Below are 16,574 nucleotides of genomic sequence, written 5' to 3'. Positions count from 1 at the left end.
CTGCAAAATATAATAAACTAAATATCATATTGCTTACTGTATTCTCTGTAAGGATGTTGTATTAGGAGCTTAAAAGCTGATAAACCCTTTACAATTTTCTCTATTCAGATAGTCAGATTTTTTGCACAAGTCCCCAATTTAACAAATGTGATCTAATTATTACATTTATTGAGTGAAAGTATCCATATTTCATATCTGTGAGTGGCAAAAGAACCTTTGTTTTCTCTCTTCTGCACATGAGTTTGGAAGAGTTTCCGTCTGTTCCTCTTTGCAAAACTGCCTGAGCTCGGGCCCGTTTCCTCACACGAACTCCTCGCTTCAGGTTCTTCCATAACATTTCTATTGGATTAAGGTCAGGACTTTGACTTTTCTGTTCCAAAACATTAACTTTATTCTTCTTTAAACATTCTTTCATAGAAATACTTGTGGTGCTCGGGGGTCGGCGTCTCACCAGTCTCTCTCTCGAGACGCTTCTCAGACATTTTCCTTCAGAATTTGCTGGTATAATACAAAAATCATTGTTTGGTTAATGAAGGTGAGTCGACCTGGTCCAAACCATCACCACTGTGTTCCACAGATGGGATATAGTTCATATGCTTAACCCAAATAAACCTCCTCACTTAGATCAATTTTAGTTCAATTTTTATCTCACCTGTCCAAAAAAAGACATTTGTTCATTCAATCTTTACCAAATCTGCTGAAAGAGGCCTTAAGTTGCTCAGAGCTCCTTCACGATCTCTCAGATTATTACACGCCTTCTTGCTCTTGAAGTGGTCTTTGTGGGTCGACCACTCCTGAGGAGGAACAATAGTCTATCTGACTGAGTCCAAACTCTTTACAGATGGTTCTGAAATCTTTTCCATCATTATGAGCATCAAAAACTTTTTTTCTGAGATCCTCATAAATTTAATTCATTCATGTCATGATGTAAACACACAAACATGACCAGTGGAAATCAGGTTTTGACAAATCTTTGAATAAAACGACTCACTTCTGATTGTCTTCAGATTGATTGAAAACACCTGACTCTAATTTCATCTTTCACTTAAGTACCAATCCTGCAGGTTCACATGCTTTTGTTTCTCACAGAAATGCAATATTGGATCATTTTCCTCAGTAAATAAAAGATAAAGTATGATTTTTTTTTTCTCATTTTGTTAACTGGGTTCTCTCTGAATACTTTTAGGACAATCTCACGGTATTTTCGGTCATATTTAGGCAGAAAAAGAGAGAATTATACAACTTTTAAACAGCTGAGCATCATCCAAAACTGATACACATTAAATAACTCAATGAAATTAATTAAAAAGAGCAGAATCCCAGAACACACTGGAGTGCAATAATGGTGGTGTTTTATTGCAAACTAAAGGAACAAAATACAATCTACCACACATTCACCTCCTGATTCCTGTGAGACATCAATCACTCGAAGAACAACATACAAATTAATTGGTCACAAACTCTCGAGAACAAATATAAAAATGCAGTGAAAACAGGATCGCCGTCTACGTTGTCATGAGACAAGAGCCCCTCGGACGCTCGTAAGATAAACTAATACTCTGTGAAAATTACAGACCTCATACAAAATATATGATTTTTTTCCCTCAATAATAATAATTAAAAAAGCCAGCTTATTTACAGGACAATAATATTTTCTATGAATCTGGCTTGCCTAAATTCCCAGTGAAACTTTGTTTACTACAATTTTACTCAGTAACCAACTTGTTACGCGTCCTTTCAAAGCATATAAGGCATGACAATCAACCTTTTGTCCGTTATTCAGCAAATCTTAAATATGAAGATGGAATACATATTAAAGGACCAGCCATAGTCCTCCTCTTTAATCATAGTTATAACCTTTATGCTTTCCGTAATTGTCATTTTTTTAAAAAAAGTTTCTGTGCATTGCTCAGCCCATGTAAGGCACCAGCTATTCAGTAGGGGAGTCCAGAACAAACTCTACACCAACCTATAAATCAAACTGAGAGAACAGCTAATCCTACACTAATCCTAATATGTACATGTATATAAACATTAGAGATGAGAAATAATGAGCTTAGTAGGCAGCGAATAACTTAATTTACATGCAACCAGTTGGTGAGTGACCTTAAAAATGAAAATATTCATCACTTCAGCCCTCGAGATGAAACACAAACTGGTGTAAAAATTCAGTTTTAGGGCAGCTGTTTGCAGGGAGCGACTTTCCCATATAAGAAACCAGACAGCTATAAATCAGCCGCGTTAAAAAAATACAAAATAAAACGTGCATGCAGACACGGATGTGCTATATATCACAGAGCTGGAGCACTTCTTGTTGCCAAGTGTGACGAGAAGGGAAAAAAAAAATAAAAACGTTAATTAAAAAGCTGGAGGTTTGAGGTGAGGACTGCGCTTTGAATGTGGGCAGCAGTGGCAGATGTGTGGCGTTGGGCTGCGTGTGTGCGGCGATGAGAGTGAGAGTGAGCTAAAAGAGATTAAAGAAGTTTATTCTCAGACATCCAAACCTTCCACCAAAGGCCTGGCATGAAAAAATATGGGTGGAGAAGGGTTAAAAAAAATAAAACAGGGCGAGAATGTGCACCCAAAATCTATAAAACCCCCCTGATAATTAAGAAGACCTCAAAATACACTTGACCTGCTCTGACTGTAACACACATATATGGTCCTGATTGAGTAAAAAAGTTTCCAAAAAGGGTAAGTTTCCCTTTCAAGCGAGGCTTAACAGAGGCCACTTTGATCCATGAATCATTCCTGAGGAAACAAACAAAAAAAAAAAAGAAAAGTGGGAGAGCTCAAGGTCAAATGAAACTGGGAGAAATGAGATCACTGATGATGTCAACTCCTTTGTTTCAACTTAATGTCACTGGATTTGTTGTTTGTAAGGAAAAGAAAGAAATACGCCTCCCTTGGGGAGCCATTTCACAGACAGCTCTAACCTACATGGTTCTGATTTTTTCACTCGTGGATTAAGTTTCTTGTTTCCATGATCGCTGTATATCCTCAGCAGAGCCAAACCCCAACATTAAAGCTTGCTCAGTGGTGACGTCAGCTGCTCGCGCCATTTCCAAGCACATTCGAATAATCAGACTTCAAACAAACACACACAAACTAAAGCTGAAGGATCGGTTTATTATTATTCCTTTCTCTATTTTTTGCTTATTTACAGTTGTGAATGAGGACGGCGGCGCGTCGAGCGGGAGCAGCAAAACTGTTGGTGGTTTATGGAGCCACATAATGTCAGATGATGACAGCTGTTAGAGTCACATCTGGTATTTATAACACGTCACTTTGATCCCACGTTAAAAAAACCTATAATGACCAATTGGTGTTGGTCTTGCAGACAGAAATCAGGGGATATTGAGAAGGGAAAATGGAAAAGACAGCAACGCAGCCTGTTATCATGGATAAGTGGAGAAGGCCGAGGCCTGGCAAGCTTCTTTTGATGTTTACTGACAACTGTAATAACAGAGTTGTGCTTTTTCATTGCTTTACTCTGACTGAATTCACACATTTCAATACTGATAATGGTGGATTTGGTGGAAAGTTATTGTTAAACCACATTTTTTATTCTAGTTAGGGTCAGCAGAAGTATTTACATTCAGCAATTATCTCTCAGGATAGTAGTTTTTATTGGTAGTGGTAGACTTTAGGACAGTCACTGTGCTGGATTTAGATCTTACTACCTAAAATCGAGGGATTTGAAGGTAAAATGATACATGCATGTAATCCAGCGTGATTTTATCAGCCACTGCTTATTGTTTGCTTCTTTACACTGTCAGGACTGTATGAATTTAGGCAAAACAAACATCTTCCAGTGTTGGTTTTTCACATTAAATGCATCTGTCTCACAAAACATTGGCTGTCTGTTAGCGGTGACTGCAACAGTTCAGAAAAAATCTGGTAATTTTCAGAATTTTTTTCATCAGCGCATCAATATAATGATAAGCAGCAGCCATTTTTAGACAAAAAGCTGCCGACGACAAGCTGCTAGCTTTAGTAAGGCAAAATATTTTATTGTGTCTTACAGTTAAATCAGATCACGGTTGCTGTAATTTTTCACTGAATTATTTATCAAAACAACCTGAATTTGTTCGGTTGCACTGTAAACAGATTTGACATTTCCGCTTTGCACGTTTATGACAAAATTACTGCTGCAAATGCAAAACCACACACTTGCAGTTCCAGCTTTGGGAACAGAGGACTCTGTAAAATATTGTGTAAGTGAAGTTGAAGTGAAGCTGAAGATAAAAGTAATTCGACAGGGAGCGTCTTCTCTCAGGTGGCAGGTTTACTATTTCATGGCTAATTTACAGGAGACTCTGCGAGCTTGCAAAAGCCACAGAAGAAGTGTACCGAAAAGTTTAAGCAGGGCAGTGTTTTTATGTCATGTACTTCCATCAGTCGGCTTGCTTTTCCCTTGGTAAAACGCCAATGTGATTCTCCCTTTTAACTGTGCGACTTTCCCTTTCACTTAAGGATACTTTGTCTTAAAAAAGCATGCAGTATAATTCGCTTTAAATACTGGTTGCAGCCATGATAAACATCTCACTTGTATGAAAATGCCGTAAAGCAATCAAGAGAGCATTTTCAAAATGCCACAGAAGTTGTGAGGTTTTATGGGAGCAGAGCTCAGTCGGTCAGGGATATAAATACGTCACTAACAAGGGTCTGAGCAACTGACCTGTGACCTGTGACAAAGACAGGTGCAAACACAAATGAGCAGAAAACAAAACCTCATTCACATCAGTTGAAACATCACTGTATGCCAAAGCCTCTTGAACCTACAAAGATAATATCAGTGAGACACTCCAGCTTATTTGTAGCTCCTTGAAATGCTACAAAAGTGTAATACAATCCACGTACACGTCCGTAAGGTTAAGTGGTTACAATCAAGGCAGAGCAGTATTGTTCAACGAGCTCACTGTGAGACTGCGCTGAGAATTTCTATTTATCCTTTAACTGAAATGACACAACCTTCAATGATATTCATAGCTGTCATTTGTTAAATTATTCTCAGTCTGTCAGTCAGTTGTCCATTTCTGTCGGTTGCTTCTTTGCTCAGACATACCACTCCCTGCGTGAAATCACAGATCCGTCCATGTGGGACACATAGTCGCTGTCTGTACCATTGTCATAGCAGTCCTCCGGGAGGTAGGGGGAGCCGTTGTTCACTATGGTGCTGTGCACAGGAGGCCCACAGGGGTGCATGTTTTGGGTGTTGTAGTGATCTGGGTAGTAGTTTCCCTCCTTAAGGCCCCTGTGGTTGTCCCCCCTGTCGGCCCAGTTGTCCCTGTCCTTGCGTTCAGGGGTGTAGTCGGGGTAAATGATGTCTCCACCCAGTTTGGGTTTCAGCTCGTGGCTGCCTTTGCTCGTCTTGTCCCCGTAGACTTCCTGCAGCTCATGAGGCTGCAGCACATCCAGCTGAGACTCCTTCTGCATGTCGGAGGGTCCCAGGTACTGTTTGGTGTAGTAGTCCCCTCTGAAGGTTCTGCGCTGGCGCATGTAACAAGCCCCACCGAGGATCAGCAAGAGAATCAGGAAAAGAACTCCGCCCACTATCCCGCCGACGATGGTTCCCAGGCTGCTGTCGGGTAAAGAGGCCAGCGTCGGGGAGGTGAACAGGGCTCTTTGCTGGTCCTCAGCAGTGCCGGTTCCAGAGGTGTCGTGGTGGAGGGAGGTGGTGGTGCTGGGGGCTGCAGTGGTGGGGGGAGGATCTGCAGAGACAGCATATGATGAAAAGATTTAAACAAGGGAAGACAGCAGATGGAGTGAGGAGTTATAAAACTTAGAGGAGAAAGACTGCACTTTATGTTCTGTAACAACTGACAACGCAAGTGTGAATGGTTTTTAGATTAATTTATAACAACAGTGTGCAGCGTCGGAGCAGAGACATGTCTCTCCTGAGAGAGAAAGAATCTGCTGAAAGCTGTGCTGTAGAGCAAAAAAGTGGGGAAATGAGAGGGGCAGAAGGAGGTTAAGTGCTAAATGTCAATGTGTGCGAGCATGACAGAGACAGAGAGCGATCGCAGGACATGCACTCATGAGCATCTGAGTGAGTGTGATTAGCTCTCTCCCTTTCCTTCCACAGCCTGCTGCGGGGAAGTCATGTGAGAAGATGAAACACTGTGATCGATGTGAGGTTCCTGCATCTGATTTGTCCTCTGGTGGCCAGCGCTTGTGATAGCAGCCAGAACTGCAGAGAAGAGTTGCTCAAGGTCAGGATAAGTGCCTCCATGTTGACCTCCAGCCTGTGGGACTAAGAGCAGCCTGATACCACCAGTCCATGAGGCACATCAAAGACCCGACTACAAAGCAACATGACTTCAACTAATATAAAGGTCTGCATCACCGGGAGGTTTTTAGGTACTAGTTATCCAAACCCAAATCCCCGTAGAGCTATAATGAGTTCCACAATTTGGTAACTGAGTAAGAATCTAATTCCCTGCAATTATACACAGTGTGTGAGCCTGAAGGATCAGGAGTAAAGCAAAAGCATGACAGAGGATAAAGGAGACAGATCAAGGTCGGTGAACTGATATACTGGCAATCACCTCCTTCGTCAGTCACCATCAATCCTACCCTGCAGCGGGACATTTTAACCTCACGTACGCTATGAGCATCTGCAACCATGTAGCCGATCATCTGAGAGGCGAGAAGCCAAAAACCACAAGGCTGCAGAGACAACTGGGAATGTGAAACAGCTACACCAAACAGCCATGGAGGGGGGAGGGAATATGACTGAGTTCAACGCGGCTTTCTCCACAGGGGAGGGAGGCAAGAGGCTGCATGCCCAAGTCTTAATATTTGACAAGAGAAGCAAAATAATTGCTCAGTGCAAGTCGGTCCCGGACAGGATGTCAGCTGTGCTTTCGTTTGGAGCACGACTCCAAACCAGGCCTGTACACAGATGGAGCCTGACGGGCTTTTCTGGAACTTCTCCAGCTCTTTCCTTTCGACAGTGAGAAACCAAGACGACTGTGTGTGTGAAGAAGAATACATGTCCAAAAGCAGCAGTTGCTTTGTTTGGAAAAGGATAAAAAGAAGCAGAGGAGAAATGAAAATAAAAAGAGATGCAGAGTTCTCAGGATCCACGCCCTGACTTTACAATAATGAACTCAAGCAGCAAACCAGGGGCAGACAGGGGAATCAGACGGGAGCTGTTTAGCATGTTGCATGTTTTATGACGAGGATTTACATCAATGAATCAATAAATAACATTTAACAAGTCCAAATACAGGAAAACCCTGTCTGGTGATTCATAGAAGTCTCCTCTCTGGCTGGTCTATAGCTTTAAATTATGACTGGGTGAATGCAGCTGAACAATTTGACCACATTTTGCATACAAGAGCGCAATATATTGTTAAAAACTTATTTACTGGGTACTAACACAGACTTCTGTGTATTGCAAATCTGTGAACACAATTCATTATACCCCGCTGTGAAACCTGACCTCAAACAAAACACAGAGAAAGGCTACATGGGTGCAGGCTTTGCTGAACCAGCAGGGGTAAATACCCTCTTCCTTATCTGAGACATCTAATGCTGCCAAAACCACAACACTGGAAATGTTTGGTACTGATACTCTTCATCTGCACTCCATGCTCCTCTGTTGCCAGGAATGTGTGAAAGTAGATCTGTCCAGGAACATTTATATTTATATGGAGGCTTAGCTCTGCTAGAAGTGATCTGTCGGCTGATTCCACTGAGAGAGACTGGATGGAAACACACACTTGTCATTTCTTTTCATGTCACATGCTCATGCTATGATATCTAAGTAAGCAGTTTGTTGGAAATACAACCAATAATACTTCATGGTACTGCATGGAAAAGTTAAAAGTACCTTGTACCCAGATGTTCACATCCTGGCTGCGCAGACCGATGTCATTCATCACTTCACAGCGATAGATTGCAGAGTCATTGCGCTCCAATGGACGAGTGAAAGCAAGGGTATTGTTTGAGACCTCAACACCCTCTGGCATCAATCCATCCAACCTGGACAAAAATTAAACACAACACATATTCAGTGTGTAGTACACCACAGACAAACCTGCAGAAATATTCTTAAACTACACTGTATGTTTAAGGGACATTATTTTCAATGTAAAACTGAAAAATCCATCCATGGCCTGCAAAGACATCACAGCTCTGTTGGTTCAGTTTGCCTGTTCCAACTATTATATGATCACATGGCTGTGTGATAATTTGAGCTGACTGCTCTCCCATCAGTCAAGAGGAAAAGTTTGCTGCATGAGCACAAGATTTCAGCATCTGGGCACAAACAAAAAAGAAATAAAGAGCTTGGCTGTCCAGACTTTACTGGTGCTGTCGGCCCAAATTAGACCATATTTCTTGTTTTCAAAGTACGATGATGACAAAGAGCTGCCAATGGGCCACTGTTGCTCTGATGCATGAACTGTTTGGAATCTTTTATTTATAGCAGGGAGTCTTCCCGAAGGGTGCAGCAGTGCATTCGACAGCTCCAGTGTCCAGGCTCTGCAGTTACGCTGGAGGTAATTTATAGAAAGAAGCTTGCTTCACTGGTTAATTTAAGTTTTTTAAACCAACCACTTGCTTACCCGTCAGTGGCTAACTAAGTGATCAACAAAAATAACCAGCATACAAACAAAGACTCAACATCACATATTTAAGCAATTCTCAAAATTTTGTCACGATTTGTTGCTGCAGTGTGAAATACTGGCAGTAAATTCAGTTAAGTTTCACTGTGCTCCAGTGAACTGTGTGAGATTCTACTTGAAAATATGAAGAATTATTAAGGCTAAAAAGAACAGCTGGCTTTCATTGTTTACATTGTACAATGGTTTTTCAATGGTGCAGATCATATTACGTAATTTAACCGTGCAACCATTTGAGAACAAATATCAAACATTTCTGCCAAGTTTATGAGTTGACAAGGACCGCCTGAGAGCACCTCACTCCAGCCCTGCCACGGTTAAGCAGTACCTGGGTCCCCCTGAAGAATGCAACCTCTCAAGTAACATCCCAGTAAGTTTAAAGGGTTGAGTTTACATGGATGTAGCTCAAGTGCAAGAGCTGTTTCATGATCTGAAATCTTAAGAGAAACAGTAAGTTCCAGGTTTGGATTTTACCAATATATCAGGAACCATAAGCCTTTAGTTCTTACTGTTAAAACAACAATTAACAAAAATGTGGCCAAACACATAAAACCATCATAACTGCTTATTGAGATCTTGGAAAAAATGGCTCTCAAGATCTCACTGAGAAGCTAGCAGTTTTCTCTTCCACACTTCCACACAGAGACTTAGAAATTACTGTAAAAGTCCATTAAGTGAGGTTTGGTTTCGCGTTCAGTCAGAGGTTAGTGGGAAGTCTCACTTCAGCATTAATGTACAGGGAGTGTGAGTGGTCAACGCTTTTTATAAAACACTGTTTACCAGCAATACAAGAGACAATGGAAGGAAATCTACAAACTCTGACAGGATGACCATTCATCCACTTATGTCAGAGACTGCAGACTGGCATTACAGGAGGCATACGTTAAAGATACTGACCTGATCCATGTGAAGTGACGGGCAGGTGGGTTGGCTGTGGCTCCACAGGTGAATTTCACGTTTGCTTGACCCACATACCAATTTTTGGCAATTCCTGCTATTGAAACCGTTGGTGCAACTGTAAAACAAAATACAACAAAAGTTTATGATTTCAAAAATTTGTATTACTTGCATGTATTTTTATTGAGGTCTTTTGTTTTTTTCCTCCTACAACAGCTGTGTTGGTCCTGCTGACCAACTTTTATTCTATTTTATTTTTTCCAAAGGGTAAAAGACCAGGACTTCATAATCAGTCATTGTGATCCTAGCAGCCTGATGACAAATGAGCTTTTCCAGAAGAAACAAAGCATGTATTATAAGCACAGTGGCGAGTGATGACAAAACAAAGGCTGTGCAGGACTGTAACAGGGAGCAGGATATGTTGGTGAAAGAGAGCCAAGTGAGCAAACAAATGACCATGAGTTGGTGGTAAGTTAGAAAATGACAGACTCACTCAGACAGTAGATGAACTGCAGCTAATAATAAACACTACTGCCTCACCATGACAAAGAAAAAAAATGAAGGAAGGCTGGAGGCTGCCTAAATGAAGCCCAACACATGCCACTGTAATAAAACATGGCAAACACTGACTTAGATATCCAATTTTTTATTTTGATTTCTCTGGAGGACAAATGAGGAACTCATTACTGCACACAGGAAGATGCCTCGGCTCATCGTGTCCACTGACCCTTTTCACACAGTTCAACGTTGAAATTGTGCTTCTTTTGCACTTAAAATCCCTTGCCTCTGCATTTGATATGATTTATTGAGCTGGAAAGCCTCTTTCTTCCTGTATATTAACCTTGGTTTTTCTGTGTCTCCCCCCACTGCCCCCAGCAGCCTCTTGCTAGTAGTGTTGCTACTGAGGCCTGATCAATATTTCATAAAATACCTTCATTAGCCTGCACTCACACAATCCAAACACAGAATAACATACTGCTCACAGAGGAAGTATGCATCAATGATTATAACATTAAGATGACTCTTAAATTGCCCCTTTATGGACGAGGTAGGAAAAGGCAGTGAGCAGGGAATTCATAAATCAAACCAGCAGCATGGGTTAATATCGATAAGATATACTGGACCTTTTAAGGCTGCAAAGCTTTACAGTAATAACTGCTATTATTACTTTGCTATATGGTATGCTCCTGATTCATCAACTTATTTCAGGAACATATTTGTTTTGCTCCGTTCTTCACTAGCTACAGTGCAGATTAAAATGTAATAGATTCTCATTTACAACATTTCTAGATTGTATACCTAAACACAGTTTTCTAACACCTCTTTATCGAATTCAAAGAATTCCAAATAAAAGTAATTTATTGCAGCGGTGCAAGATTATACAACAGAACTATCATTGGATTTTTGACTTTGTACACATTTTTAAGATATTTTTTTGACATTTTACTGACAAAAAGCCACAAGAATTCTGAAGAATTATTTGAACACAAGGGTATGGCTTTCCCAACCTGGCGAGTATTTACAGTACCAGGACATGTATATGGGACTGACTCAAAATAAATTAATTATAATCCTTGTAGGGCTGGGCGATAAATCGATTTTATAGATTAATTCGAGTTTGTACTTAATGTCGATTTGTTTTTATGAAATCGATTTTCTCATCAACATCCGCCACCCAGCGGATGTTGATGCCTACCAGCCTGCTGGGCTCCCGTAGTTCAGAGTGTGCCCCCCTCCCACCCGCGCTTGATACACAAACAACATGGCGGCGAGCGGCGCAGATCTAAAGGCGCGTGTCCACTAGATGCGATTTTCCCGCACGGCAACGCACCGCATCTGGAAATCGCACGGACGGCGGGCGGTCACTACCAGACCACAACATGGTCACATGACAGCGCTGAACAACAGCAGGCCGCTACGTGGTCACGTGACCGAGCTTTCAGCTGGACAGTCCGGCAGACAAGTCAGATAAACACAGCGACTCGGCCACAAATTTTCCCTTTTATTAAAAAAAAAAAAAAAAAAAAAAAAAAAAAAACACGTCCGCGAAAGTATTTCTGAAAGCATTTGAGGCGAGAAATAATCTGTGCAGCAGCTGAATCTGTCCTCGTTTTATGTCACCGACGCCTAGTTTAGAAGTTTGAGGACAGTTTAACGATGCGTGGAATCTCCGCACGCCGCATGCAATTAGCATAAAGTAGAACTCAGTGTACTTTATGCAAACACACCGGATCACAGCTGGAAACGCACCGCAACCGGACCAGCATGCCACATGTGGTGCATTTCCAGCTGCAATCCGGTGTGTTTACCCTGAGAGGGCTGCAGCTCATTTGCATAAAGTAGACTGGACTCTGCAGTGCAGATATTAGGTAGGGGGTAGAAAAAAAAAATCGGATAAATCGTGAATCGGGATTTTTTGTGAAAAAATCTGAGATTTTTTTTTAGGCCATATCGCCCAGCCCTAAATCCTTGTATTAAAGGAATGTGTTACCCAGTGCAAGAAAATTATTTTGTTTTGTCTTTTAATTGTAATGCACTCTGAAAACACACACAAACCTTTCCTTTTCAGGTTCTGAGTCCAATAATACATTTTATTCATATTTATTCATATTTATTGGGGGGCAGTTAATTACAGCTTTGGAGTTTCATGCCAGGGTTAAGTGTTTACCTCTTTGTCCATTAAAGTAGAAAACCACTATAGAAATACTGTCTATTTACCATAATAATTTATCATTTCATTGTATTACTTTGGGAAAGACATAAACAAACTGCTAGACAGTTTGGACACCGAATGTTGTACTTATTTTCTATGTGCTGCATTGTATTAATGTGCTATAGCACAAGTTTGAAAGAAAGCATTAACAGTGTTATGACTTAATGGTAGCACACAGGAGCATGTTACATCCAGCTTGTTTGTATTTTTTATAAGCTTTGTTGACATTTACAAAAATACTGAATATTCTTTGTTTTTTCAGAAAAAAAGAAAGTTAAGGAGGTCTTATAATTTAGCACTTACACTGAACATTTAGTGTGTAGGGGATGCGAAACTCTGTCTGCAGGGCCGGATGGCGCACAACGCAGGTGAGCGTCTTCCCCTGGGCATAGCTCTGCGGTGGCCACATGTAGCGTACATGTACGGTGGTGGTACCGTTGGGCTCATCCTGACTTTGTTTTTCGGTTCGCCCGTACAACTCCGTCTCCCAGAAAACCTCAGCGGCGGGACGTCCACGCTCTGCGATGCAGGTGGCCACCAACGACTCGTTCCCACCGTCCAGCAGAGCCGCGGGGCCAGCAGACACATACACCTTCGGCTCCACTGTTTAAAAAAAGATTTAGAGAAGGAGGAGGAAAAGACAGAATGGAGGAATGACTACAAAATGAATATTGATCTTTTTTATGTATGTATATGAATTAATAATGTCCAGTGGTCTCAGTATACTTAACTGCCAACAGATCACAGATTGAATTCTTCCATTTCACCCATATGCATTAAAAATTGATGAGCCATGCTAGTCAGTTATATGAAGGCACTTCAGTGGCGACTATTGATATTTATTGTTGTGTGTCAACACAGTGTGTGTGATATAAGCTACAGCAGTAGTATCTACTGGTTCTGCTGTATAGTTCTGCAAAAGTATATCAGTACCTGGAGCCTGCACATGACTTTGGGGAAAACATTCAATATTGCCAAATGTGAGACTTCCAGCACTGTGGTGTGTTTGTATTTGACTTTGTTGTACAGGAGGATGAGGAGCTACGTTACATTACACTTCTCAGCGCTGTAGAGCTGGGGTAATGTTACACCAGCTTCCTGAGAATGACTGGAGGTTTAGACGTAACAAGGATTTTCTCAACAGAGAGGCAAAACAGATCCATGCAAGGGGGACGTGACCAGTATAATGCAACCCTTTACCTGTTACGCAAAGCAGAAAGCAGTTTATCTTAGGCTGCTCTGGCCTGAAAAACATCACAAACTGTCAGCAGTGACACTTGGGAAAGTTCAGCAAGACAAAGAAGGAACCAGGACAGTTCAAATACAAAAGAGAGGACACAATGGAGAGGTAGAGAAGCTGGCTGCACTGGTTATACAAGGCTACACTTTCAGGTACCAGCAATACAATGCTCTTCTGTTCATTTTTGCTTCTTTGTGCTGCAGTGCACCAACCCCTCCATCTCTGTGTCTTTTAAAAGAACAGCTGTTCCACTTACAGCAATAGTGACAGTTTTAAAGGTGGCACGTGGGGGCACGCACACACATAATCTACAAGACAAGGCCATCATCTTTAAGACATCTGCCACCTTCCCCCACGCCGTCCAAGCTGGAGGTCCAACAACAAATTCAAATGACTACTGGCACCCCCCTTTTTCCAAAAATAACCTGGCATCTCCGGTACCCTGTGCAGGGCCAGGGACGCCGTTCTTAGTCCTCCACCTCGCATTCTTCGCTCACTTCTCTCTGCCCCTCCTCACAGGCCTCTGACTATAAACAGTAGCTGCTCTATGTTAGGAGGCGAGCTGGCTGAAGCATCAGAATAACTAAATCAGGCCGACGTGTTAATTTGGAGTTGCTGTCAAAAAGGGAGGGGATCGCTTTGGATGAGTGGAACTGCGCTGGGGGAAAGGGTAACGATTTCCCTTCAGCAAATGGGCTGCATTGGCCCTTTCTTGTCCATATACACACTGAGCCACACATGCACACTGAACACTGATGTCAAAGTGGGAACCTCTATAAACAGGAAATTTAACTGGATATTCAATGGCCATGCATCATGTCTGGACATTTTAACAGAAAGATTTAGCATTAAAAATGACAAATAGGCATTTTTACTATTTAAAGCAGTCAGTTCGGTATGATGATCTACAGTTCTGACGTCAATAGCCATGATCTTTCAAAAAGCTAACTTAGTCAAAGATTAAAACATTGTCAAGAATAAAATGAAGTAAAATAGCCAGTTCAGAATGCAAATGAAGTCATGCATAACAAGTAGATGATATCAAATTGTCTGCCAGTAAGCTGTTTCCTAAAGTTGACCTCAATAATTGATAGTCAACAGAACAAGAGACCATATAAGATAAAGAGCAAAATGTAAGCAAATTATAGCTTTCTGACATACAGCACAGAAACTGGGAAAGTACAATGTTATTTTAATAGATGAAAAGGAGAAATGGAACATTTCTGATGATATACTAAGAGACTATGACTCAGCTTTGGGGCTGATTTCTCTTTTCTATCACTCAACCAAGAAGGATTGTATTACTGGCAAGACAAATGAACAACCTACTTTACAACAAAAATGATTGCTGTTCATGGTAGGAGAATAAAGCTTAAATGCTTGGAGCTTACACAACTAGAAAGTCTTCAGTAAGAATTTGCTTATCGGCATCATCTACCTTAAAAACGTAATGCTTTTGCATGTTTTGTTTTCAGGAAAGTCCACTGTAGTTCAGTAAATTTTTCATTGACCTGTCAGAAGTTGAAAACATAAGATCATTGTGATTCATTCACTTAATGTGTCATGTTTCCCTCCCCTGGTTCCTTCCTATTGCTTAACGGCGAGGACTTTTGGCTCACATAATGTAGCACAGTTCCTGCTCAAGTGTTCCTTAAATGCTTTGGCCTTTCCTGTGAGTAGTTGTACACAAAGATGAAAAAGAGAGCGAGAAAGCCAGTACAAATATTGTGTGTTTGTTTCTCATGATAATGATTACATTCAAGACTGTTGCTACACTCTTTGTATCAAGAGTGTGACTTTGAAATTAAATCAATGTCCACTGACTGCACCTGTTAATCATTATGATGTGTGTCGTGACTTTGGTGTATTATTCATGCGTTTGACTGTTTCATTGCTTTACTTGAGTTCATTTGAAAGGAATGAAGGGCAGACGTGTGCTTTCTCATAAACCTCAAAGTATAAACATGAATCAAAACAAGGAACCTTGAGCTGAGTGAAAAAACAGAAGTTGAAACTGAAACAAATACAATACACTGTACAAAGAATATTCTAGATAAGATATGTTAATCAACTCTGGTTTAAAATGAATACATTGTCAATATAGTGGCATGCTGTGTAGGGATGCAGCAGTTAAGTCACAGTGAGACTCTATGCTTCCTTATGATTGAAAAAGCCAACTCAAAACTTAGGCTGGAATGAAGAGGTCACTCTTCATCGTTGCCTTGAGAACTTGCTGACTTTAAGTTTTGTGAAATACCCTGTGGCACAACCTAATTCCCATATGACATGTATCAAATTGTGAAGAACACACATTTCCACCATAATCGCACCCAAATTACATGTGAATTGCAAAGCGGGCCTACGCATGTGTTCAGGGTGTGCATGCAAAGTGTATGAGCCAAGAAACACGCCTGAGAAGCTGCTGAGAAAGGCTGCAAGGTGTAATTGAACTCTGTGAGGTTCTAGACTCTGTGGCTGTTGCAACAGCACTTAATGTACCACTCATTAGACATCGGAGTCTCCTTCAGTCTCTGGAGGGAGACAAGAAGCTGCTGTCTACAGCGCAATCTCCGACTATCAGCACTGGCACCCATTTAGGGATTGAAACATACGCTGACCACGGAGAAAGTTCAATGTTTGTGCTCGGAAGAGAAGAGGGGCTATTGTGTCCATACAGTGAGGAATTTGTATGTACACATGAGAGCACAGACAATTTATGAATGCAGAAGAAAATGGTAATGAAAATCCCCAAAATATCTTCATTTTGTTATTTCACCGTCATGTAACTAGCAGTAACTAAACAAATCTTGGTATCGTGTGGTTTGGGTTTGGGGTTATCGAGGACAGCAAAATTGTGAAAACAATAAAAAAGAAAATTATGGTGAATGCTGAAGGTACAGACATTCGGTCTACAGTATGTAAGTACAGTACAGTACAGTAGGGATATGATTTCATAATTAGTAACAAAGGGGAAAGAGGGCAGAACTAACAACAATCCTTACTGCCTCGAGGGAAAGAGCTGTAGATAGCAGTTTTGAAGGCCAGTCCTACATCTCATGCATCCAGCTTGGTAAAAAAAAATGTGAATGTC

At 41.1% G+C, this 16,574-nt stretch overlaps 1 protein-coding gene across 2 annotated transcripts in view; it reads right to left on the bottom strand.

The window, feature by feature from the left end:
• Positions 1 to 1,330: 1,330 nt before the first annotated feature.
• The window catches only part of nectin3a (nectin cell adhesion molecule 3a), a 33,396-nt gene continuing 18,152 nt past the window's right edge, over positions 1,331 to 16,574 (bottom strand). For both annotated transcript variants that reach the window (XM_023269781.3, XM_023269790.3), the window contains exons 3-6: positions 12,547 to 12,846; positions 9,531 to 9,648; positions 7,841 to 7,992; positions 1,331 to 5,714 (exon numbers count right to left, since the gene is read on the bottom strand). In XM_023269781.3, the coding sequence (XP_023125549.2) occupies positions 5,059 to 5,714; positions 7,841 to 7,992; positions 9,531 to 9,648; positions 12,547 to 12,846 (1,226 nt within the window). In that variant the 3' untranslated portion in view covers positions 1,331 to 5,058. The remainder of the gene's footprint in view (positions 5,715 to 7,840; positions 7,993 to 9,530; positions 9,649 to 12,546; positions 12,847 to 16,574) is intronic.

The sequence above is a fragment of the Amphiprion ocellaris genome, chromosome 7 (genome assembly GCF_022539595.1).
Source record: "Amphiprion ocellaris isolate individual 3 ecotype Okinawa chromosome 7, ASM2253959v1, whole genome shotgun sequence".
NCBI lineage: Eukaryota > Metazoa > Chordata > Actinopteri > Pomacentridae > Amphiprion > Amphiprion ocellaris.
The sequence above is the reverse complement of the archived record's forward strand: the minus strand, read 5'-3'. Positions and strand labels throughout refer to the sequence as shown.